The sequence below is a fragment of the Kogia breviceps genome, chromosome 11 (genome assembly GCF_026419965.1).
Source record: "Kogia breviceps isolate mKogBre1 chromosome 11, mKogBre1 haplotype 1, whole genome shotgun sequence".
Classification (NCBI taxonomy): domain Eukaryota; kingdom Metazoa; phylum Chordata; class Mammalia; order Artiodactyla; family Physeteridae; genus Kogia; species Kogia breviceps.
The window spans coordinates 14,054,508-14,079,912 of NC_081320.1; the positions used below are offsets into that span (position 1 = coordinate 14,054,508).

A 25,405-nucleotide genomic window follows, 5' to 3' on the forward strand; every position below is an offset into this window, starting at 1 on the left:
CTCTCTCTCTTCTCTCCCGCCCACCCCGCTTCTTGTAACTTGTGGTAAAACATATATAACATTAACTTACCATGTTAACAATCTTAAGTGCATAGTTCAGTGGCATTAACTACATTCACAATATTGTATAACCATCACCACCATCCACCTCTAGTACTTTCTCATCTAGCAAAACTGAAACTGTGTCCCCATTAAACACTAACTCCCCATTCCTCCTCTGTCCAGCCCCTGGCAACCACCATTCTACGCTCTGTCTCTATGAATTTGACTTCTCTAGGGACCTCATATAAATAGAATCATGCAGTATTTGTCCTTTTGTGTCTGACTTATTTCACTGAGCATCATGTTTTTAAGGTTCATCTATGTTGTAGCATATGTCAGAATTTCATTCCTTTTTACGGCCATGTAATATTCCACTGTATAGATATACCACATTCTGTTTACCCATTCATCAGTTGATGGCACTTGGGTTGTTTCCACCTTTTGGCTGGTATGAGTAATGCTGCTATGAACATGGGTGTGCAAGTATCTGCTGCAGTCCCTGCTTTCCATTCTCTTGGACATACACTTAGGAGTGGACTTTCTGGGTCATAAGGTAATTAATTCTACATTCAACGTTTTGAAGAACTGTTTTGCAGAACTGTTTTGTACAAACCGCTTTCCACAGCAACTACACCCCTTTACACTGCCATCAGTAATGCTCTAGGTTTCCAGTCTCTCCACATACTCATCAACTTGTTATAGTCGACCTTCAGTATCTACAAGGGATTGGTTCTAGGACCCGTCATTGATACCAGAATCTGAGGATGCTCAGGTTCCATAGCCGGCCCTCCATGTCATGTAGGATCCAAGGTTGGTTGAATGTATGGATTCAGAACCTGCAGATATAGAGGCCCAGCTATATTTTCTGTTTTTTTTTTTTTTTTTTTAATAATAGCCATCCTAGGACGTGTAAAGTGTGGTTTTGATTTGCTCCAGGCCACTTTACAGTAAGTAATCAAGGACCCTCTTTTAATCCACCATTAATGTGGGGCTTTGGCTCTTCACACATTTGCTTCTCTCCTGTCTCACTACCAACTGACTCACCTCTTATCTCCCAGTTCAAAATCCAGTTTGCTCAGCCAGGCCAATGGATTGATCCTCTTTGGGTCAGGTGTCTACTCCTGGTCCAAAAGACTCCAGCCAGGGGGATGGAGGGACGTGGTCCACGGGGCTTCCCTTTCCAGAAGTGTGGTGAGGGCACTTTCTAGACAGGGGGACTGGGGACAGGCAAGAGTAGGCTTGTGCAGTGTAAACTGTGGTGGGCTGTGGGCATGGTACTAAGCAGGAAGCATGAAGTGTGTAGCTTGGTCACAAGGAACTGGCCCTCAGAAATGTCAAATTGTCCACACGCCAGGAGGGGAGCCATCTCTTATTGACAAACGCAAGTTAATAAACTCTCAGATCTTGGGGTGGCTAAAAGAATGTTTCTTTTTTTTTTTTTTCTCCAGGACGATTCTTTATTCATTTACAGTGGGAAATAGATGGGTCAGGAGGACAGCTGGCTGTACAGCAGATCTGTGCAGGCTCTCTCTGTAGCCACGCCCCGTGAGAAGAGCCACATTTTATTGTCTTCCTTCCCCTTTTATAAAATTTATATTTTATTGAAGTATAGTTGACTTACTATGTTTTGTAAATTTCTGCTGTACAGTAAAGTGACTCAGTTATACACATATATACATTCTTTTTTATATTTTTTCCCTTATCGTTTATCCCAGGATATTGAATATAGCTCCCTATTCTATACAGTAGGACCTTGTTGTTTATCCATCCTATATGTAATAGTTTGCATCTACTAACCCCAAACTTCCTGTCCATCTTTCTCCCACCTCACTAAGGAGCCAAATTTTAATCAGAGAATGTGGTGCCACTAGCGTCAGAACAAGAGGAACCAGGGACCCATCCCAGGGACCACGGGGCAGACGTCCTCACCCCTGCCCCAGGCCAGGGCAGCTTGGTCAACAGCTGGCCTTTTGTGTTTTCTTTATTTTTTCCCCGTGGATGGCATCTCTCAAGGGTGTGGAGACACTGGCCCCTCTTTGAGGATTTGATAGGAGCCATGGACCCACTATCCAGAAAACCCCACAGAACACAGTTTTGTGTTCAGTGTGGTGGATCTGAGACAATGCCACGTGTCCAACTCCATGTCGCTTTCCCCTGGGCGCACGGGCACATGACGTCCCCCCCACCCCCGTGGTTATGTGGGACAGTGTGATAGAATCCTGGCCCATGAACTGGAGGCAGAAATGAAGGCCACTCCCAGGCCTGACCCCCAACTCTCCCCTCCCTCTCTCCCCCTCTTTCTCTCTGTGCCCTGCTGGCCAGATGCAGAGGATCCAGGGGAGGACCCCCAGCCCTGGGGGACAGAAGAGCCGGCAAATGGAGGGATCTGGGCTCCTAAGTGATCGCGTGGACCAGAGCCTCACCTCCTGAACCAGCCTGCCCGGCGCTGTGAGAAGGAAGCAGGGGCCATGGGAAGCCCCCGTGACAGCAGTTAGACACCCTGACCGACACCCCCAGAGGCGGCCATCCGCAGACCCCGCCCCCTGCAGCTCGGGCAGCCCCGCGTGTGCCCTGCGCGGCTCCTTTGTTTAACACTCACTAAACTACAAGCACCTCCTGTCCCACCTCCTTGGGCGGAATACAAGTCGCGGGGTCCCCATCTTTGTCACACGTTTACACACCACACTCTTGGTCATACCAGCGAGGGCTTGAGGCCAACAGAAACCGCCCGAGTCCTTGTGTGACCCCGAGGGAGTCACTGGGCCATCCTGTGTCCGTGGGTGCTGATGCCCGCCCGGCCCGCACCCGCGAGCTTCCGCTGGAGAGGGCGCCCCAGGACTCAGCCAGGCTGGTGGCCACGAGCCAACGCCCGATTCCCTGCTCTCGCCCCTCACGTCTGCCCCTCGGGGGTGGTGAGCTTGTCCTTGGGTGTGCGCTGCCTCAGGGCGGGGGCGGTGGTGGGGGGGCGGCCTGACCTGGCAGCTGCAGAGGTTTCTCCCTCCTGAACAAGCTGTGCCCCCTTGGCTCAGACTCTTGGGGCACTTCAGCTTTTTTTCTTTGATTCATGTAAATGCTCTTCTGACTAATGCCAGCCATGTTCTCATAGAACCAGAAGAGTTTTCAGGAGGAAAGGAGAAGGGGCGGGTGGGAAGGGGTAGGTGGCCTTGGAGGGTTTCCAGTCTGCCCCTCCGGTGCTTGCCCTGGGTCAAGGGCCAGGCAGGAAACTCTTAAGAGCAATTGCTCAAGAGCAGAGAAGGGCTGAGAGGCCTGGGGTAGAGACGGGAGTTGGGGGGAGTCACCCTGGCTGCCCTGGTCCTGCCTCAGTTTCCCTTCCATAACCCAGAGAGATGGGACCAGATGTGAAGGCTCAAGAGCCCCCCTGGTTAGTGGGAGTCCAGGCCCATGGGGGATAGGATGTGGCTGTGCCAGGGGTTCCCAGGGCAGCAGGACGGGCATCGGGCAGCAGCCGGGGGGCGGGGGGCGGCTGGCAGGAGTGTCACTTCTGGGAAGAGGAGGGGATCAAAGCAAAGCATCTGGAGGGCCCTCCAGGGCAAAGGCAAACACTGAGGTCACGGCTGCTCCAACAGAGTTCTGCTCCCACACCCCAGCCCCCAGCTATAAGGGCTGCACCCCAGGCAGGGTGTCCAGGCTGTGGAGGAGCCATGGCCAAGTCACACCTGCCGCTGTGGCTGCTCCTGCTCTCCGCACTCTGTGGTCCAGGCACTGGTGAGTGTCCCCAGCCTCTCCTCACCCCACTCGGCACCCCCGGGCCAGGCGTGGAGGGGGCATCGCGACCTCCTCCACCACTTACTGAGCCCTGGCTCTGTCCCAGGCATTATGCTCAATCTGTACCTTGTCCTCGTTTTATTTATTTATTTATTTTTGCGGTACGCGGGCCTCTCACTGCTGTGGCCTCTCCCGCTGCGGAGCACAGGCTCCGGACGCGCAGGCTCAGCGGCCATGGCTCACGGGCCCAGCCGCTCGGCGGCACATGGGATCTTCCCGGACCGGGGCACGAACCCGTGTCCCCTGCATCGGCAGGCGGATTCTCAACCACTGCGCCACCAGGGAAGCCCTTGTCCTCGTTTTAAAGATGAGGGAGTTTTGACTCAGAGAAACTCCAGGGCTTGTCCAGGGTCGCACAGCTGGCGGGCACTATAGCAGGTAGAACCCAGAACCATCCGACTCCAGCATGTCTAACGGTCATGCGTCCCAGTAAAATTGGGTTTGGAGGTTGGGGGAGGCCAGGGTGCCAGGTGTGGCTTGGACCCCAAGGTTGCTCTGGCCCCAAACAGCCGCTGTCGGGACCACCGCATCCCTGGCCTGTGCCCAGGGTCCCGAGTTCTGGTGCCAAAGCCTGGAGCAAGCATTGCAGTGCAGAGCCCTAGGGCACTGCCTGCAGGAAGTCTGGGGACATGTGGAAGCTGTGAGTACCACCCAAGGATGCACTGAGACCAAAGGTCTTGGGATAGAGGGTCCTGGGAAGGCTCTGGATGGGCCTGAGGGATTGGAGCCCCTGTAGGGGATGGGATGGGATGGGATGGGATCGTGGGCAGTTGCCTGTGTCTTGGAGCACCCTATCAGCCTCAGCCACCTGAGCTGGGAGCATGCCCTCCGCTCATGTGCCCCAACTTGGGGCCCTCTCCCCAGGATGACCTGTGCCAGGAATGTGAGGACATCACCCACATTCTCACCAAGATGGCCAAGGAGCTCGTGTCCCAGGTAATGAGGCCCAGAGCCTGGACTGAAGCTTGGGGATTAAGAGATAGGGAAGAGGTTAGCCCCTTAAGGAAGCCATCTCCAGCTCGGGGGTGATGCCTGGGTTTCCCCGGGGGACTCCAGGCACCTCCTGGCCGGGAGAGGGCTCTGGAAATGAGCTCAGTGGCACAGCCAGAGACGGTCTTTCCTGAGGGGAGCAGCCACGCCTGTGCCCAAGTACGCGGCTCCTTAGCACCCTCCCCACTCCAGGGCCCTGGGTGAAGGTGGCCAGTCAGGTCGGCGATGGCCCCGTGTCCAGGGGCTCAGGCGGGGCAGACCTCAGAGAGGCCAGGCTGACGGTCCCCTCTCCCGCCTGCCTCCCAGGGCACGATACGCAAATTCCTGGAGCACGAGTGCGACATCTTCCCGCTGAAGCTGCTGGGGTCCAAGTGCCACCACGTGCTGGACACCTACTTCTCGCTGGTCGTCAACCACTTCCAGAGCCAGATGGTGAGGCCCTCCCGCCTCGCCTCCACCCTGCCTCCTGCATGGCCTTCACGCCCACCCTGTCCCTGAGTTACCCCCGCACGTGGCGGCCCGCCCCCTGCCCACACGGGGTGCAGGAAACTCAGTGCCCCTCGGCCCGTACCCAGGTGACAGCGCCTCCCACTCAGCTGTACACGGTGGGCGTGCACGCTCTCAGGCGCCGGCACACACCCTCACACCCTTCGCACAGACAAACACTCGGTCACACACTCGCTGCGCACAGCCTCACGCGACACCCACGCCGTCTACGCGCTCACACGACAAACGCACTCTCACGTACTTACACTCACTCATCCTCGCAAACACCCGCGCTCACGCTCGTTCACGCGCATTCCCAGACACGTGCCCCAAAACCCCCACTTGACCCCCTCTCCGCCTTTGGTCTCCTCTCCACCCGACAGAGTCCTAAACCACAGCCCCAAACCAGCCTGCTTCCCCCATTCCAGGCCTAAAGGCAGTGGCCTGGTGCCTGAGTCCTGGAGCCAGAAGGGGGGGGGGGTGGGAGTGGGGTCCCCTCCCCCACCCCAATCACCTTCTCACCCTGCGTTGTACCCTAGAGCCCGAAGGCCACCTGCGAGCACCTGGGCCTGTGCAAAAGCAGGCAGCCAGAGCCAGGGCAGGAGCCGGAGCCCTCGGACCCCCTGCAGGACAAGCTGGTCCTCTCCGCGCTGCCTGGGGCCCTCCAGGCGAGGCCCGGGCCGCAGACACAGGTGAGATGGAGATCCAGAGAGCGAGGGCCATGGCCGAGGCCCTGGATCACCTGGCCTGGGAGGGCCAGCGTTGGGAAGGGGACCAGCAGCCCCAGGCAGGGCCTACGGCAGGAGCAGGAGGAGGGGACACGGAAGTGGAGGCGAGTCGGGCGAGGCAGAGCCCAGGGGGAGCCTTCTGTCCAGCTTGCCTGCAGCACGCTTCTCTCCCCCAGGATCTCTCGGAGCAGCGGTTCCCCATTCCCATCCCCCTCCCCTTCTGCTGGCTCTGCAGGACTATGATCAAGCGGATCCAGGCTGTGATTCCCAAGGTGAGGCGTCCGGGGCCACAAGGCGGCCCACACCGCCACTTCCCACCACCCCTCCTCATACGCCCACCAGGGGCCAGCTGGCTGCAGTGTCCCCACCCAAGGGACCCTGGCACTCAGGCTGGGCCTGGTAGGTGCCAGGCCTAGAGCCTGTTCAACAACCGTGGGGAATTCCTTGGTGGTCCAGTGGTTAGGGCTCGTCACTGTCACTGCCGTGACCCAGGTTCAATCCCTGGTCCGGCAAACTAAGCTCCCTCAAGCCACGGGGGAGAAAAAAGCAAACAGAAACAAAACCACTGTGAAGCCCCGACTGTGTGCCAGGCACTATGCCAGGTGTCAAAGTACAGAAAAGAATCTCAGTCGTGTTTGTAGAAAAGGTTCTTTCATTTTACAAGAGGAGAATTTCCGCAGATGGACCCTCCATCTCTGCCTGCCCCAAACTTGGGGTCTTCCAGACCTGTAGTGACCATCACCCAATGGCCCTGCCCTGAAATGGGGCCCAAGTGAGGAGAGGCCCTGCCCTGTCGGCCCCTCCAGATGAGGGCACTGAGGGCGTCCCCACCCTCCTGAGTTTGCATTGTGGTGGGAGAGATTTTTTTCAGGTAGTGGTTAGTTCAGAGCAGAGAATTAAAACAGATGAGGGGAGGGACAGTGATGGGGGAAGGGGTTTAGGATGGTGGTCAGGAGGCATCTCTGAGGAGGTGATGGCTAAACTGAGGCCTGGAGGATGACAAGGACCGACGGGCAAAGGGCCTCGAGCAGAACAAGCTTGGTCAGCTGTGTGGCTGCCTCGGGTGGGCTCGGGGAGAGTGGTTGGCGAGCCCGGGAGAAACACCAGAGCCAAGTGAAGGAACGCTGGGCCTGATTCTGAACGTAATTCACAGCTGCAGAAGGGTTTCAGGCAGGGGGAGGTCATGACTGGATTTACACTTCAGCAAGATCGAGCTCCTGCGGTTTGAAGAATGAATTGGGCAGATGGGAGAGAAAAATGAGAGCAAGGAGATGATTGCAGAAATGGGGGGGTGGAGCTAGGAGGGGGACTGAGGACATGTCTGGGACGGGGGCTCTGCAGGACTCAGCGATGGACGGGACCTGGGGAGTGGAGACGAGAGAGGAATCGGCAATGGCGCTATGGACTTTGGCTTGAGTAGTGGGTTCTCTGGAATGCCTCCAGCTGAGATGAGTAGATTTGAGAAGAAACAGGTCTGGGCAGAAAAATCATGAGTTCTCTCCTGGCCGTGCTGAGTTCAAGACTCCTGTGCAACGTGCAAGAGGAGGCGACAAGTAGGCAGCCGGGTCCCCCAGCCAGGTCCAGAGACATCAGTCTGAGAGTCGAGGCTGCAGACAGGATTTAAATCCAAGGGAACGGCTGGGATCCCAGGTCGAGGAGAAGGAGGCCCAGTCCAAGCAAAGGGAAACACCAGCGAAAGAACCTGAGGAGGGACAGCCAGGGAGGTGGGGACACCACGGCATGAGGGTCACAGAGGCTGAGAGAAGAAAGCATTTCAGCAAGGAGGGAGTGGTCATCGGGCCCCAAAGCTGCTGAGGGACCGACGACACATGTCCAGGGGGATGCTGGTGACCTGGAGAGCTGTTTTGGAGGAGTTACGGGGACCAAAGTGTAGCATTAAGTATTGACCACTCTTTCATGAAGTTTTTCTGCGAAGGGGAGGGGAGATGGGTGAGGCTCTTTTTTTAAAGCATTTATTTATTTGGCTGCTCTGGGTCTTAGTTGCGGCTCGCAGGATCTCCGTTGCGGTATGCAGGAAATTTAGTTGTGGCATGCGAACTCTTAGTTGCGGCATGTGGGATCTAGTTCCCTGACCAGGGATGGGACCCAGGCCCCCTGCATTGGGAGCACAGAGCCTTAGCCACTGGGCCACCAGGGAAGTCCCGGGGTGAGTCTTTTTAATGAGAGAAGCTGTTTTAGCGTGTTCACATACTAAGAGACCAATGGGCAGGAGGGAATAGCAATGAGGCAGGACAGAGAGGGGGATGCAGAGGTGAAGCACGTGTGCAGGTGGGGGCAGGGTGGACCCAATGCACAAGGAGATGGGCCAGCTTTTGACAGAGCAGGGATACCTCGTCATAGCAGGAGGGGAGGCTGAGTGTGGGATCTGATGCAAGCAAATGGGTACATTTGGTGAGATGTGCCATTTGGAATGTGTCACATCCCAGAGAAGTACACGTCCCTCTGTGTACTTACTCCTACTCCTTCCTTGGCCTTCCTGGTGTTGGGGGACAGTGGAGGGCTGCAAGCAGGAGCAGGGCCCAGGCCAGCCTGCCGCGTATAGGTTCTTTTTTTTTTTAAATTGAAGTATAGTTGATGTACAGTATTATATGTTACAGGTGTACAATATAGTGATTCACAAAACTTTGGAAGGTTATATGCCATTTATAGTTATTGTAAAATATTGGCTATATTCCCTGTGATGTGCGGTATCACTTATGAAACTTATTTCATGCATGTAAGTTCTTGGCTGAATGAATAAAGGAGCGGAAGGATGAGCGTGCCTGCCACCTCTCTCCTTGCCCCTCAGCTGGGAGGTTGTGTTCGGAGTCAAGGGTGGGGTGGGGAAACTCCTGGCTTCCCCCAGGGACTCCTGAAACCGCAGGCTCTGGAGCACAGACAGGAGCAGGAAAGCACAGCCCGCCCGGGTCAGGAGGGAGAAGACTCAGGTCTGGTTCTGCCACTGCCCCAGGCTGCCATGTGGCCTTGGCAATGCCCACCTCTCTGGGCAACTCTGGAATTTCAGCAATTCCAGACTCTTTGAAATCAAAGGTGGGTCCATGGCCTGATTCTTGCACCAGCTCAGTGATTCTGGGCAAGTTCCCTGGACTCTGGGATGCTCAGGGTCCTTATCTGTAAACAGCATACGATAATTCTCCAAGGGAACAAGGTCAGGTCTACAAAGTACCCAGCTAGTGCTGGCCACTGACTAGGTGTTTCAAGAGAAGGTCCGACCCTGCCCTATCTCGGACCCCACCCCAGGGTACGCTGGCCACGACTGTAGCCCAAGTGTGCCACGTGGTCCCCCTGGTGGTGGGTGGCCTCTGCCAGTGCCTGGCCGAGCGCTATGTCGGCATCCTGCTAAACACGCTGCTGGACCGCACGCTGCCCCAGCTGGTCTGCGGCCTCATCCTCCAGTGCTCCAGCGAGGACGGCACTGGCCCAGGTGAGCCTGCAGTCCCAGCCCCTGCCCATCGCCCACTCTCATCCCTCCCCCACCCTGGCCCTGCATGACCCCCTCCCTCCCAGGTGCCCCTGCGCTGCGCCAGTGAGGGCAGGAACTGAATACGCTGCAGGGCATCCTTGACTGTTTTTTCTCTCTAGCCCTCACCGCTCTGGGGCCCCTGCCAGGAGACCGGCTACCGCAAGACACTGAGTGCCAGCTCTGCCTGTCTGTGACCACCCAGGCAGGGAAAAGCAGCGAGCAGGCCATGCCACAGGCAATGCGCCAGGCCTGCCTGGGCTCTTGGCTGGATAGGCAAAAGGTGAGGGGTACGCACATCAGGGGCTTGGGACCGAGGGGCTGCCGATGGTGGAGTGTTGAGCCCAGGAAAGGCTTCCCAGCCAGAGATACACTGAGATACTTCCCCCGCTCTTCAGGAGCTCAGACAGGCAGACGGGACGTGGGCCAAACAGCGGTGGCGCTGTAACTTAGGGCAAAACCCGCTAAGGTCGGGAGTTGTCTCTGGACAAAGGGCGTGGGCTCTGGAGGACCAGCAGGCCTCCCTCATGGACCAGGAGGGAGGCCCGGTCACCTACCAGGAGATGAGTAATGCCAGTGGAGCCCGAGAGGGCCTGGCCGTCTCTCCAGGGTCCCAGTCCTGTCCCAGCGCCAACCCTCCTTCCAGTGTGGCTCAGTGGGGACCAACCCCCTGCAGGAGAGGGCTGGGCCTGGAGTCCTGGAGTGCCGGTACTGAGAGTGGGTGACAAGCCCGCCCACTCCCGTCCCAGGAGGCCGCTTTCCACGTGGTACTCCCTACTGCCGTCACATCGGGTCTCCAAGACCAGATAAGCTCTAGGATGCCTTCCAGAACTGAAATTTAGAGGGAGGGGGAAAAGGGGGATGAGATTCTGCCCCTGTGCCTCCACCTCCGATGTCCCTGGCTTTCCTGGCAGAAACCCCCATTTCAGCCCACGGCGGCTTGTTCGGAGCCTTACAGCCGGCGCTGCTCAGTGGGGACTGAGGGCTGGACCTACGCGAGGTCCGGGGGAGCCCTGGAGTGATCCATCGAAGTGGGGAGGCCTGGACAGCCGGGCAGGAGAGCCCTGCCCTGGGCCTGGGCCCACCCCACCCTGTGTCTGTCTCCTTCTTCAGTGTGAGCAGTTTGTGGAGCGGCACGCAGCCCAGCTGCAGACCCGAGTGTCCGGGGGCTGGGATGCCCACACCGCCTGCCAGGTACACCCACCCTTCCCAGCTGATGCCGGGACTTTCCTCAGCTCCCAGGACCCCCACCCTCTCCGGTCCACGGTCCTCAAGGGCCCCATTCCCCCGGGTGCAGGGCAGCCCCGGGAGTGCAGGCCCCCGACTGGGACATGCCCTCGCATGTTTTACGATAGAAAAGGCAGTCTCAGAGAAGTCAAGAGAAAGCCACAGAAGGATGAAAAAGAGGAGTATGGGAAGGGAGAGGACAGCTTTCAGGAGTGTGGTTTGATGTGCATTCTGGGATGGGGGGGTGTTCGCTGAGCAGTGTGTGCTTGATGGGAGGGTACAAAGTGAGAGTCTCGGGGCAAGCATCCCACCTCCTCCAGCTCGAAACCCAGAAGGCCTGTGGCTCAGGCAGTGGCCCAAGGAGTCCACGAGGTCACATCCAGAGCTCCCACCAGGTGGCAGGTGGAGTGAGAGCCGCCCCTTCCAGGAGGAGATTCCCTAACATCCTCAGAGCTGGGAATGGGGGGGGGGGGGGTGTGTGCAAGGCCTCAGGCCCTAATGCTGTCCCTGTGGCAGGCCCTGGGGATGTGCATGACCCCGTTCAGTCCTCTCCAGCGTGTCCACAGACCCCACTTCTGACGAGAACTCAAACGCCATGCCAGGTGAGTCCAGGCCCCCCAGCTGATGGGAGTGTGGGCAGGTCCTCCTCCCATCAGGAGAGGAGCCCCTCTGTCCCCAAGCAGGAAAAGACAGCCACTGAGTCTGGCTGCTCCATCCTCCTCTTCACAGGCCAAACTCGAGGCTCCTGAGGGCCCCCCGGCAGCACCCTCACCAGAAGGACCTCTCGAACCTGCTCACGCCTCTGCCCAGAATCCCCGCGGCGCGCTCAGTGCCAGGCCCAGCTCCCAGCTCCCTCGCCCTGGCCCAGCCCTCAGGGGGGCTTCCGTGCCTGCCGGAGGCTTCCCCCTTACAGCTCACCCTCTGCACTCTTCAGTCTTGGATGTGTTTAGACCAAGGCCAGCCTTTCCTGAAAGTCAGTGGAAATCAGACTTTGCTGCCTGAAGATGACACCCCCTTAGGAACTCCATCACCTGTCTCCCCACTCCTGAGACACACCCCTCTCTCCCTCCCTGTCATGCGGTCGGAGGTCGCACCTTAGGACGGAGGCGTGGGTCACATGCAGCCTCTGTGCCAGGTGCCTCTGGTCAGGGAAGTGCCCCTGAGAAAAAAACCTGGTCAACTTTACAATTCTCCCCAGAACAAGACCCCAACACAAAGGTCATTTATTCATTTCTTCACTCATTTTTTTAAAAAATGCAGTGAGTGCCTGTGGCCAGGCCACATTCTAGGGGCAAGGGCCAGAGCTGTGAATAAAGGAGTCAGCCCGCTGCCCTCTGGGAGCTCACACACCGGGGCCAGCCTCTTCCATCTGCAGGTCAGGCCTGCTCCCCAAATCCTCAGCCTGGTCTGTTCTCTCTCTAACCACAGCCTGAAACCAGAGCCACTTCCGTCCACTCTGGGTGTGAGGCACAGCCAAGGCTGCATCTTCTGGAGGGGGTCTGCAGAGGGGGTTTCCAGTCCGGGGCCACCTTCACACACTACCTGAGCCAGCCTCGCTCTCACGGGGTAAAGACCTCCCCAGGGCTGGGCCGAGGGGATCTCGTTGTGGGCGCCCGGTACTTCTCCAAGTCCTGGCTGCAAGAGGACAGCAGGGGAAAAGCTGGGCCCTACCTCACTCCGATCTCCACGTGCCCAAGATCCTAGCTTTTATAATTATTCTGCTAACACTTTCACAAAATTCAAGATTCAGAATAAAAAATGGGAACATAAAGTACCAGAAAAGATAGACATGTGAAATCCTTAAACTTTTTTTAAACATCAGGGAATCCCTGGCGTGGTCAAAGGTAAGCACAGCAGTGCTCAAGCCTGGTGGAAGGTGATTGGGCGTTTTCAACAGGTGAACGTTTTCCCCGCTGAAGAGCTGTTGTTGCTTTTTGTAAGGCTGAACTCCCAATTTTTGTTTGAAATGCCAGGGTGACTCGATTCCTGCTGTGATTTATCTCCTCAAAGCTCACTTGGGGCTGGTCACGCTGGGGAATCAGTTCCCATGTAATGCAGCCCCCATAAGGATGCTAACGAAGTGCCATCTCCTTGTCCTAAAAGAAAAGACACCGCCCTTTAAGATGCTGCAGAAGCTGCAGCCTCACCCTGAAGGTAGCCGGGATGGTGGGGTGGGGTGGGGGGCGCCCGGCCAGCCCCACCCTCCTTCATGATGGAGAAATACACGCCTACGTCACCTCTCCCTCCTGTAACTGCTTCCAGGCTGGCCCCCACCTGTTACCCTCCCCCCTCCCAAAGAGCCCACCCACTGTGATGCAGTGAGGTTGTTAGGGTACCCCAAACCCCAAATAGACACACACAAAAAAAACAAAAAAAACCACCAAATTAATTAACCTTTAGCATTAAAGACCTAAATGGCTGGAAGTGTCCCTTCACTTAATAAAAGAACTTTTATTATGTTTCCTATTATAAAAGAAATGCATGTTTATTGTAGAAAATTCAGAATTTGCAGACCAAAAAACAGTTGAAATCACCCACAATCTTACCAGTCCCAGGAGAGAGCTGTAGTGGACGCAGACTTTGACCCTGAACTACAGACTTTTTCCATCCATTTGCCCACCCTTTGGCTCCACCCTGAATGGCTCCACCATTCAAGCACCAGGAAGAGCTTTTTATACAACCTGCGCTTGGGGTAGGAAAGACTGACACGAACCCTTGGCCTCTGAATTTGACCTTTTAAGTAAATCTTTTTGTAAATCTATATAGCAGACTATTGTCTTGAAAGCCATTATTTCAATTACAAGACTAAGGTCCCTGAGAGAAAAGAGTGTTTTAAATTTTGAAAAAAAAAAAGCTTGGTTGGGGAGATGAAGAGCGACAGCCTGAAGGACAGAAGGCATTAACAGTTTATCCCCAAAGCAAGCGTGGGAATGAGCTCCTGATAGTGGAAGAGGAGGCTTCACTCAAAAGGTCAGGAGTCAACCAGCGATGGGAGGACAGAAGTGGCTACAGCTGAGACACAGGGTGGGGGTCCCTGAGACATTCCCAGCACCCTGCACCCCAGAGGAAGGTAAGAAGGAAAAGCCCCAAGAGGGGTTAGTGTCCCATAGCAGTACAGGGGCTCGTTCTTCAGTTGCCAGGGTGTAGGCCTGAGGAGGACGCATCAGAGTGAAGAGAATGGCCTCAGGGAGGGGCCTGGGCAGACAGGCCTGGGGGCTGCCTCGGGGGGAACCCACCCCCATGATGCAGGAGAGCAAGCACACCTCACAGCCCAGAGGCCATCAGGATGGGCTCTGGACAAGGTGGTGGGCCCACAAGAGCCCATGGTTGGTGACAAAGCAGTGACAGTTTCACGGACCTTGAGAGGATGAGAAGTCAGACATGTGTAGCCAACACAAGAAGGTGAAGATCAGGCAAGATGAGTGACGCTTGGGTGGAGACCTGGAGTGCCCATGAGAGCCCAGTCGCCAACATCTCTCCTCACAACAGGGTAATGTGTAAATCAATCCCAGGGGTAAGGGAAGGAGGGTTCAGTGGTTAGTTGCCCAAGATGGGCTGGCTGTGCATTAAACAAGACAGGGCTGTTTTTTTCAAGTGGAAATATTAGGTATGGGGGGCTTATGAGCCAAAATGAGTTCAGTTATAGACAAATACAATTATATTTATGTCCCGCAATTAATGACTGAAGTTTTAAATCCACTACACAATCAATATAACATTTACAACATATAGAACATTATTCCAAACCTTCCTCTGCACATGTACAAAAATAGATATAACAGATTTACAAAAATGGGAACACCCTATACATGCTGTTTTCTAAACTGCTTTGTTCATTTAAAATAATCTTTCCTGGGCTTCCCTGGTGGCGCAGTGGTTGAGAATCTGCCTGCCAATGCAGGCGATACGGGTTCGAGCCCCGGTCTGGGAAGATCCCACATGCCGCGGTGCAGCTAGGCCCGTGAGCCACAACTACAGAGCCTGCGCATCTGGAGCCTGTGCTCCGCAACAAGAGAGGCCGCGACAGTGAGAGGCCCGCGCACCGCGATGAAGAGTGGCCCCCGCTCCCTGCAACTAGAGAAAGCCCTCGCACAGAAACAAAGACCCAACACAGCCAAAAATAAATAAATAAATAAAAATAAAATCTTTTTAAAAAATAATAATAATAATCTTTCCTATAAAATAAACAAGAACCTACTGTATAGCACAGGGAACTATATTCAATATCCTGAAATAACCTATAATGGAAAAGAAACTGAAAAAGAATATTTATATATATAAATAACTATATATTTATATATGTAAATATATATTTATATATAAATAACTATATATATTTATATATGTAAATAACTATATATATGTATATAACTGAATCACTTTGCTGTACACCTGAAACTAACACAACATTATAAATCAACTATACACCAATCAATCAATCAAGGAAAGTAAAAAATTTTTTTTAAGTTTTTTTAACTTTTCTATGTCAATAAATATAGATACCTATCAACACTGCTAATTGCTGCATGCTTTTTTCTTGATAAAAACTCTTTACTTTTTTTTTTAAGATGGATTGATTTTGGCTGCACTGGGTCCTAGTTGCGGCACACGGGATCTTCGTTGCAGCATGCGGGATCTTTTAGTTGCAGCATGCAGACTCCTAGTTGCGTCATGTGAACTCTTAGTAGCAGCATGCGTGCGAGATCTAGTTCCCCAACCAGGGATCGAACCCAGGACCCCTGCATTGGGAGCGTGGAGTCTTACCCACTGACAACCAGGGAAGTCCCAAAACTCTTTACTTTTTAAAACAACTATTATCAGCAATGTTGTGAAGAATAAAAATCCTGGCAGTAACATCTTTGCTTACTAGTTTGATTATTTCCTTAGAATCAATTCTAAGACACGAAATTTGGGGGACAAAAACCATGTACATCTTTACTTCTAACATAGTCTGTATTATCAAACTGGCCCTTTACCAGCCGTACCAGTTTCTATCTCAATAGTAAATAAGTGCCTCTTTTTCACTCTCTCCAACCCTGGATATTAGCAATCTTTCAAAACTTTGCTGAACTATAAAATGACCTCTGGTTATTCTAATTTGCATTTCTTTGGTTACTAAGTAAACTTTTTTTAACATGTTTTTGGCCATTTATATTTCATCTTTCGCGAAATGCCTATTTGGGTTTTTTGCCTGATTATCTGCTGGGGTGTTCTTTTTATTGTCTTACCAGTAAAAATATATCAGGTATATTTATTTATTTACCGTCCTATATGGTGCAGATTTTCCCCTAGCATAAGTCTCTCAAATTTAGGATATGTTTTCCACATATCTCTCTTTTCCTTTGTGACATCAGCTAAGAAAGCATACATTTCACTTCTTTCCCATCTGTGATTCAGACTGGCCAGAGCCTGAGGTCTCCAAAGAGGAAGCATATGCTGGAATCACAGCTATAAAGACACATGGGCCAGGCCCCCAGCTCAGACAGTAGTGGTGGAAGCCACCCACATGTCACCCACAAAGGACCTCAAGCTACACACACAGGACATGACAGTCAGCCTGAGCAGTGGTCCCCAACCTTTCAGGCAACTGCATCTATCGTCAACACCTTGGGAGGGTGTAAGGAGACAAAATCATCTCTGCAAAAGAGGGATACAGAGAACACAGACTCAGCAATATACCATTTGCTTAACAAACATTATTAGTCACTGACTCCTAAGTGTCAAGCACTTCCCTAGGGCTGGGCACAACAGAAACAGTTGCTGTCTGCCCTTTTGGAACTTAGAGTCTAGTTGAGAAGATGGACATTAATCAGAGAATCACAGAAAAAAATGGCATACTTCAGGTGGGGTAAGTGCCATCAATTAGACCAATGAATGCATGGTACTGACTGAGCAGATATGAGAGTCAGAGAGGTGAAAGAAGAGCAAGGTAAAAGAAAAGAGCACTCCAAGAAAAGGAAGTGGATGGCACAAAGGTCTGGTGCCTTGTGGCATATTTAAGCAACAGAATAAAAGCCAGTGAGTCTGGGAATCAGGATCAGGAGAAACATCCCTAGAGGTGAGACTAGAGAGGTTAATTTCAGGCTTTATTCTAAAAGCCAATGAAGGGTCTTAAGCAGGAGATCAGGGTGTGGGGGAGAAATAATTTGGTTAGATGTGTGCCTTAAAAGATTACTCTGGCTGGGACTTCCTTGGTGGTCCAGTGGTTAAGAATCTGCCCTCCCGCCTCCCATCAGGAAGCTTGCACAAGCCTCTTAGATAGCCTCATCCAGCAGCAAGAACTACAGTTCTGCAGCCTGTGGAAGGAAAACCACATTCACAGAAAGATAGACAAAATGAAAAGGCAGAGGACTTTGTACCAGGTGAAGGAACAAGATAAAACCCCTGAAAAACAACTAAATGAAGTGGAGATAGGCAACCTTCAAGAAAAAAATTCAGAATAATGATAGTGAAGATGACCCAGGACCTCGGAAAAAGAATGGAGGCAAAGATAGAGAAGATGCAAGAAATGTTTAACAAAGACCTAGAAGAATTAAAGAACAAACACCTAGAAGAATTAAAGAACAAACGAACAGGGATGAACCATACAATAACTGAAATGAAAAATACACTAGAAGGAATCAATAGCAGAATAACTGAGGCAGAAGAAAGGATAAGTGACCTGGAAAACAGAATGGTGAAATTCACTGCCACCAAACAGAATAAAGAAAAAAGAATGAAAAGAAATGAAGATAGCCTTAGAGGCCTCTGGGATAACATTAAACGCAACAACATTTGCATTATAGGGGTCCCAGAAGGAGAAGAGAGAAAGGACCCGAGAAAATATTTGAAGAGATAATAGTCAAAAACTTCCCTAACACGGGAAAGGAAATAGCCATCCAAGTCCAGGAAGCGCAGAGAGTCCCAGGCAGGATAAACCAAAGGAGAGACATACTGAGACACATAGTAATCAAACTGACAAAAATTAAAGACAAAGAAAAATTATTGAAAGCAGCAAGGGAAAAATGACAAATAACATACAAGGGAACTTCCATAAGGTTAACAGCTGATTTCTCAGCAGAAACTCTACAAGCCAGAGGGAGTGGCATGATATATTTAAAGTGATGAAAGGGAAGAACCCATAACCAAGATTACTCTACCCAGCAAGGATCTCATTCAGATCCGATGGAGAAATCAAAAGCTTTACAGTCAGGCAAAAGCTAAGAGAATTCAGCACCACCAAACCAGCTCTCCAACAAATGCTAAAGTAATTTCTCTAAGTGGGAAACACAAGAGAAGAAAAGGACCTACAAAAACAAACCCATAGGGCTTCCCTGGTGGCGCAGTGGTTGAGAGCCTGCCTGCCGATGCAGGGGACGCGGGTTCGCGCCCCGGTCCGGGAAGATCCCACATGCCCCGGAGCGGCAAAAAAAAAAAAAAAAAAAAACCATAACAATTAAGAAAATGGTCATAGGAACATACATATCGATAATTACCTTAAACGTGAATGGATTAAATGCTCCAACCAAAAGACACAGGCTGGCTGAACGGATACAAAAACGAGACCCATATATATGCTGTCTACAAGAGACCCACTTCAGACCTAGGGACACATACAGACTGAAAGTGAGGGGATGGAAAAAGATATTCCATGCAAATGGAAATCAAAAGAAAGCTGGAGTAGCAATACTCATCTTGACATTCCACAAAACGTAACAGTAGTCCTCTATATTGATGACATTGGATGTCATCAATGTCCAATAAGCAGGAAGTACCAAGCACTTTAAATGTCTTAGTAAGACATACACAAACGAGAGGGTGGGATTTAACCCCAATACAATTCAGGGACCAGTCACCTCAGTGAAGTTTCTCGGGGCCAATGGTCGAAAGTATGTCAAAGCATCGCCACAAAGTTGCTGTACCTCATGTCACCACACACAGGCAGTACAATGCTTCGTAGGCTTTTTTGACTTTTGAAGACAACATAGATCACATTTGAGTGTGCTATTTTTAACCCATCTAGAGAGTCACTTACAGCTGTATAACTACTAGTTTCATGGAGACCAGAAAGAGAAGATTCTGCAGCGAGTTTAGGTTGCACAACGGACTGTTCTACTACTTGGGCCTTATGATCCAGGTGAGCCAACAGTATTTCGAAGGGACCAGGGCAAACAGGAATGCTGTATGGAGCCTCCAGCAAGGACCAGTGGGAGAATCACAGTGCAGAACTCCAGGATTTTGGAGCAAGGCTACGCCCTCTTCTGCAAATACCTAGTCTCCTTTTGAGAAACAGCTTCTGGCTAGCTATGGGGCCATGGAAGAGACAGAGCACCTAACACTGGGACACGAGGTGATCATGCAGCCTGACCCTCCTCTCATGTACTGGTTGTTGTCGGACACCTTGCCATGTGGGGCAGGTACAGCTGCAACCTTCCATTAAGTGAAATGCCAAGCTCAGGCAGGTCCAAAAGGCACAAGTTAACATGAGCAGATTCCTTTGACACAGCTCCTGTTGCATTGCCTCCTGGGGTGTTCCTTCAGACCAGCTGACCAAAAAAGACAAAACTCAAGCCCAGTTTATAGATGGATTTGTATAATATGCTGCCACAACCAGTAAGTGGACAGTTGCACTTCATCCCCACTCAGGGTGAAGCTGAAAGACAGAAGTAAAGGAAAATCCTCTAGTGGCCATAGCTTCAAGCAGTATCTATTTGGCTGTTCACCATTTAGAGCGTGAGATGGCCAGAACTACAGATCTAGACTAATTCGGGGGCAGTTGCCAATGATTTGACTGGATGGTTAGGGATTCAGAAGGAACAGGATTGTGACATCGGTGAAAAAAGAAGTTTGGGGAAGAGGTATATGGGTGGACAACTTGAATAAGACTATACTATGGAAATAGCTGTGTTCCATATGAATGCCCACCGAAAGTTATCCACCGCATTAGAGACCCTTAATAGTCAGGGGTACACAAATGACACGCTCTGTGGATGCAGTCAGCGGCCTCTTCCTCCAGCCTCCCCCAGCACTTGCTCAGTGAGCCATGGTGGCAGGGATGGAGGTTATGCACGGGCTCAACAACAGACTTCCCCTGACCTGGATAGTACTTCTGCTGAGTTATCTAATTTGCCAATGCAGGGATTTACACTGAGTCCCCAGTATGGACACTATTCCTTGTGGGGATTGGCCAGCCACCTAGTGCCAGGCTGATTACTTTCTTCTATTATGGAAGGAGCATAGATCCAACCTCAGAGGACTAGAAACGTGTTCTGGATAAGGATTTGCCTTCCCTGCCCACAATGTTTCTACCAGCACCACCATCCATGGACTCTCAGAATGCCTTATCAATCATCACGACATTCCACACAGCACGGCATCTGATCAAGGAATTCTTCACAGCAAAGCAAGTGCAGCGGTGGGCTCATGCCCAGAGGATTAACTGGACTTACCACGTACACACACCATCATCTGGAAGTGGGCAGCCTTACTGAAAGGTGGAATGGCTTACTGAAAACACAGTTACAGGGAAGTCCCTGGCAGTCCAGTGGTTAGGACTCAGTGCTTTCACTGCCGAGGGCCTGGGTTCAATCCCTGGTCAGGGACCTAAGATCCTGCAAGCCACGCAGCACAGCCGATTATAAATAAATAAGCATATACGTCTTAAAACAAACAAACAAAAAAAACAGTTGCAGTACCGTTTGGTGCTCTTGTTTTACAGGATGCAGTACATGCTTTGAATCAGAGACCACTGTATGGTGCTCTCTTCAAAATATGTGGGTCTAGAACACAGGCGGATGTCAGAGTGACTCCCCTATTACTAACAGATTTCTCACAGAATTTTTGCTTTCCGTCCCAGCAATTTTAAGCCCTGCTGGTTGGGAGATTTTAGTTCCCAAAGAAGGAATGCTTCCACCAAAGGACACAACAATGGTTCCACCAAATTGTAAGATGAGACGGCCACCTGGACATTTTGGGCTCCTTATGCTAGTGAACCAACAGGTGTGGAGGGCAGTATGGTGGAGGAGTGTAATCTATTATTACTTGCCTGAGTGACTGATCCTGATTACCAAAGGCCAATTGGGTTGCTTCTACACAACGGAGGCAAGTATGTCCAACAGCAAAGGTTAATGAAAAACCACAGCAACCAAAAAAGGCGGGGTGGGGGCAGGATGATTAAGGAGCCGGGCTCTTAGAGACTGAAGATTTGGGTACACTGTACCAGGTAAAGAATCCTGAATAGCTGTGGCTTGAGCTAAGGGAAGAGAACACAGGGAGGGGTAGGGTAATGGAAGAAACAAGCACAGGTATCAATCACGGTATGGTGACCAGTTACAGAAATGAGGACTCTAAGTAGCTTTGCTCAGATTTTCTATTTGCTTGTTACATGTACATGATAATTTGTCTATGCTAACCATTTTTTCTTCTTCCCATTTTTAGGTTAACTTGTTGGAAGTTAACCTTGCAACCTCATCTTTCTGGGTAACAATATTCAGTGTGGCTATGACTGGATTTGAGGAGTAAAACATATGAACTATCAGTGGATACATGACTTGGGACTGCATCTCATTCTGAGAAAGGTTGAAAACTTGTTCTCTCATAGGAAGGGCAGCTGTTTCTGTTGGGCATGAGGAGTTGTCGTCTTCGTTGTGGTGGCTGCTGTATGGGAGTCTGTGTGTGTGACAGAGCACACAGGGCATGGGATTTCCCTGGCGGTCCAGCGGTTAAGACTTCACCTTCCAATGCAGGGGGTGCGGGTTCCATCCCTGGTCGGTGGAGCTAAGATCCCACATGCCTCTTGGCCAAAAAACCAAAACATAAAACAAAAGCAATATTGTAACAAATTCAAAAGACTTAAAAAAAAAAGAACACACAGGGCAGCTGAGTCATCAAAGGGGTGGACTGGGCAGGTTATCAATTTAGTGCTCCTCAGCTCCAAATTCACCCCTTTTGCCTGTTCTCTGAAGGGACTGGAGCCCTTCAGATTGTTCCTGACAGCTGCCGCTGAGACCCGGCAGGAGAGGGTGCTGGAGACACACCACAGGGAGAGAGGGCTTTGCTTCCCGGTTCCCGTGGGCTCCCTTGAAGGCAACGTGTGCAGCTTTCTCAGCATCTGGCTCTTGCCGTGCCCGAAGATTCTGCAGTGCACAGCCTCCAGCAGCAGCCAGCAGCTTCACCAGGCACCTCCCTCCTCCCCAGGCAGTTTGGTAGCGAGTGAGAAGCCTTCCCTGTCAACAGCTTTCCTTAGTGCACTAGAGAGCAGATTTCTGACAGGTTCCAGCCGGACAGATTTTCAGCAAGGTCTAGAGTTCAGCCTTGGACACTCTATGTCCAACCCCAAGGAGCAGTGGCTGTTCCTTCTATCTGCTATTCCTACATTCTTATTACTAGCCATTTCCTCATTACTCCAGCCCCATTATAGCTATTCATTCCTGAAGTTAAACTTTCCCCGATCATATTTTCGTATGGTTTCTCCCTCCTGATTGGACCTGGATTAAGCTGGCACTAGCGTAGACTAGACAGTGGCAGAGAACAAAAAGAAGTGGGGAGATTCAAAAGACACAAAGTAAAAGACAGGACTTGGTAATAGATTAGACAAGGGAAGTAGGGGTGAGGGGAAGATGACACCTGGAAAACTATCCAGCCTATGTAACTAGATGAATAGGGGAACACTTCACCTACACAGAAACTTCCAGAAAGGGGCCATGATTGAGGAGAAAACTCACAAGCTCGGTTTTGAACAATGTTGAGCTTGAGTTGACCTTAAGACACCCAAAACGTAACGAGTGGGCAGTTGGCTCTAAAGTTCAAGAATTTAGAGGAGTCTGCGACTAAGACTGGAGTCATCTCCCTTAAACTGGTAAGTAAAGCCACAGGCATAGTTGAAATGGCCTAGGGAAAAAGTAAACAGTGAGAAGACAGTGCCTGGCACTGAGTCTTGAGGGATCCCAACTCTTACTGGCTGGATAGAGGAAGATGAGCCCGCAAAGGAATGCTGAAGCTGTAAGAGAGGCAGAGGAAAATAAGGACAGTACAGTCGGCCCTCCACATCTGCAGGTTTTGCAGCCACAGATTCAACCAACCTCAGATTGAAAATATTCCGGAAAAAAAATGCCAGAAAATTCCAGAAAGCAAAACTTGAATTTGCCACATGCCTGGCGACTATTTACACAGCATTTACATTGTATTAGGCATCGTAAGTAATCTAGAGGTGATTTAAAGTATACGCGAGGATATGTGTAGGTTACGTGCAAACTCTATGCCATATTATATAAGGGACTGGAGCCTCCTCAGAAATTGGTGTCCACGGGGATCCTGGAACCAATCCCGAGGATACCGAGGGATGACTGTATTGTGTCCCAGAAGCAAAGGGTGGCAGCCAGAGGTGCATGGCTCCTACCTCCCATTAAGAGAACTTGCTTCAGCTGACTGACGGCCACCAACGGCTGTATCTTCAGATCTCCCACATCTTCAGGTCTGCCACAGTGCCCAGGCCAAGGCCACCCTTCCTCCAGGCAGCTCCTAATCAATGAGCTTGCCGAAAACCACTTCTGCTCGATTCTTCCATGCTCTAGGCTTCCCACCGGCCTGGCTGAGAGGTTCTCAGAATCGCACTGCAGTCAGATGCTCTTCCTACCTCCTTCCCTCCCTCTTTCCTCACACAGCCCTGCACCGCAGGCTGAAACCACCCACCTCCAGACTTCTAGTTAAGCCCAATAATAATTTATCTCTTTCAGTCAGAGATTTTGTTACTTAGAGATAAATGCATCCTAAACTGACACACCACCCATAGGCTGACAGGAAGAGACAAGCATGATGTCCACCAGATGACAGACTACAGGGTAGACAGTTTGTGAGGATTTTTTTTTTTTTAAATCCTCCCCTTAGGCAGCAGCCTAAGGGAAGGATATGAAACAAGAGGCTGGTTTAAAAACAGGAAAACATTTAATCCATCCCAAAACACACGCCAAGAAATGAAGAGAACTACAGGAAAACTATCTACCTATGATAGAAGAAGGGTGTTACTGGTTTCAAGCTCTAATTCCTATAATCTTGAGGCTTTGATGCTTAGAAGAAAACTATCTTCTCCTTCAGCTACTCCCAGCTATTCAGAAATAAATTACATACATCTGTAAAGGAGTCCTGGCCTGCTAGAAGGGAGATAGACAGGAAGGAGAAAGGAGCATCCATCTACAATAAATTGATCAAAGACCAGCTGAATGACAGCACAGAGCCGTCCTAGGCAGACAGACCGGGGATGGGGATGCTCTGGTGTGAACCAGGACACATAAAACCTGGGCTGCCTCAGGGGCTGGGCCATCAGCCTGTGCTCAGTATTCGTATTTCCATCTTCAGCCAAAGCCCCCTGAGAGCAAAGCTCTAGATGCCTCCTTCAAGCCCCCTGCTGGTTGGTTTCATCGTTATCTCGCCTCTTCCAAATCTGTAAGAAATGAATACAATAGATATTTAGGAGCCGGCATTCAATCCACAAATATTTATCAAGCACCTAAATCTGCGCCAGGCAATGGACAAACCATCACCCCACTTGTGTATTTGCTAAGCCCCCTGAAACTAACTCATAATCTTTCAGAAAATTCCCTTTCATTCAACTGTCACTTTTCTACCCATCCTTCTCTTCCCATTCCAAACTCCTTTTCTAAAAAGTGACTCATGGTCACACCTGCAACTTCAGACAAAGTCACCAAGGAAAGAGTTCTCTCTGGAATGAGCAGAGTCACCCTCCTTTTTTACAAAGCTATAGCACCTTCTTAGCCTCAGTCTTCCTTCTCTGCAGGTACTAGGACAGTTAGAAAAAGAAGACAGAGATACTCTACTCCATGACCTCCCAACCCAGTGAAGAGGAGAGTTAAAACAGTGCGGTGGGGTCACGAAGAGTGCTGACTTTGCCCGGGGGACTGGAGAAGCTTCAGAGACAACTCCTAGCTTGCGGCCCGGATGGTTCTGGGCTCTTCCTCCTTGAAACCAGACCACACACTCACAAAACTCACCTGGCTCACCGTAAGCAGAACCTCCTTGCTCACTCCATGCTCCTCCTCCACCCTTCTCCTCCCTGAAGATCACTCCTGGGCTTTAAGGGCCATATAATCTGGTCCCACCACACTCCCCGGTGCATGTCAAAAGGCACCCAACCGAACTCAATCCCATTCGGTGCCTTCGCCCACATCACTGCTCTCACTGGACCCCACACTCCATCTCCTCCGTGCTCGTGGAGTCTGCGGCCAACCCACCTGAATGTAAGCCTCCGACAGTGTGATCATCTGGGGAAGGATGTCAGTCACCTGGAGGTCTTGTAATTCATACCATTTGCCTGTCCCCTGCAGAGAGTACGAAGGGCTGGGTTAGTCTGCTCTCTGAAACTGAAAGGATATAAGAGGGAAGGGATCACAGCTGAAAGCTAGAAAAATCTCAGAATAGTCACTAGACCGTCACCCGGCAAGAGCTGTACGTAAAAGGGTGCATGGCCTCTGCTGGGCATCGTTCAATTTAAAGACTTTTTAGGGTGTTCATCTTGGCAAACTCAATTCCTGCTGAGGACTCCCTGAAGTACAATGGAGTCTCAAACACTGTATGCCTTTTAAGGACAATAAAGGGAAAGAAGAGGAAGCCCTCTACTCCCCACCTAAGATGTCTCCCTGCTGCTCAGAAGTGACGGAATAGACAGGCTGGC

At 51.2% G+C, this 25,405-nt stretch overlaps 2 protein-coding genes across 9 annotated transcripts in view; one reads left to right on the forward strand and one right to left on the reverse strand.

The window, feature by feature from the left end:
* The first annotated feature begins 3,247 nt into the window (after positions 1 to 3,247).
* SFTPB (surfactant protein B) lies at positions 3,248 to 14,856 on the forward strand. 4 transcript variants are annotated; one of them, XM_067007279.1, is made up of 12 exons: positions 3,297 to 3,424; positions 3,630 to 3,768; positions 4,338 to 4,468; positions 4,693 to 4,764; positions 5,125 to 5,250; positions 5,844 to 5,996; positions 6,209 to 6,304; positions 9,363 to 9,477; positions 9,636 to 9,796; positions 10,627 to 10,707; positions 11,257 to 11,342; positions 11,470 to 14,856. In XM_067007279.1, exons 2-11 carry the CDS (start codon positions 3,705 to 3,707, stop codon positions 11,317 to 11,319), a joined length of 1,062 nt encoding a protein of 353 aa, XP_066863380.1. In that variant the 5' UTR covers positions 3,297 to 3,424; positions 3,630 to 3,704; the 3' UTR covers positions 11,320 to 11,342; positions 11,470 to 14,856. The 4 variants fall into 4 exon arrangements, with proteins under 4 accessions (XP_058934751.1, XP_066863379.1, XP_066863380.1 ...); XM_067007277.1 differs by having other exon boundaries at positions 3,298 to 3,424; positions 9,294 to 9,477; positions 11,470 to 13,582; XM_059078768.2 differs by having other exon boundaries at positions 3,248 to 3,768; positions 9,294 to 9,477; positions 11,470 to 13,582.
* An 8,786-nt stretch (positions 14,857 to 23,642) lies between these two features.
* The window catches only part of USP39 (ubiquitin specific peptidase 39), a 28,929-nt gene continuing 27,166 nt past the window's right edge, over positions 23,643 to 25,405 (reverse strand). For all 5 annotated transcript variants that reach the window (XM_059078979.2, XM_059078983.2, XM_067007281.1 and 2 more), the window contains 2 exons: positions 24,966 to 25,052; positions 23,643 to 24,157 (listed from right to left, as the gene is read on the reverse strand). In XM_059078979.2, coding sequence (XP_058934962.1) covers positions 24,110 to 24,157; positions 24,966 to 25,052 — 135 coding nt within the window. In that variant the 3' untranslated portion in view covers positions 23,643 to 24,109. The remainder of the gene's footprint in view (positions 24,158 to 24,965; positions 25,053 to 25,405) is intronic.

Bases quoted from the DNA above. Each gene is read 5' to 3' on its own strand.
- SFTPB (XM_059078768.2), top strand. From the start codon at position 3,705: ATGGCCAAGTCACACCTGCCGCTGTGGCTGCTCCTGCTCTCCGCACTC. The intron at 4,765-5,124 runs GTAATGAGGCCC...CCTGCCTCCCAG, and splicing joins CCAAGGAGCTCGTGTCCCAG to GGCACGATACGCAAATTCCT. The intron at 10,708-11,256 runs GTACACCCACCC...TCCCTGTGGCAG, and splicing joins ATGCCCACACCGCCTGCCAG to GCCCTGGGGATGTGCATGAC.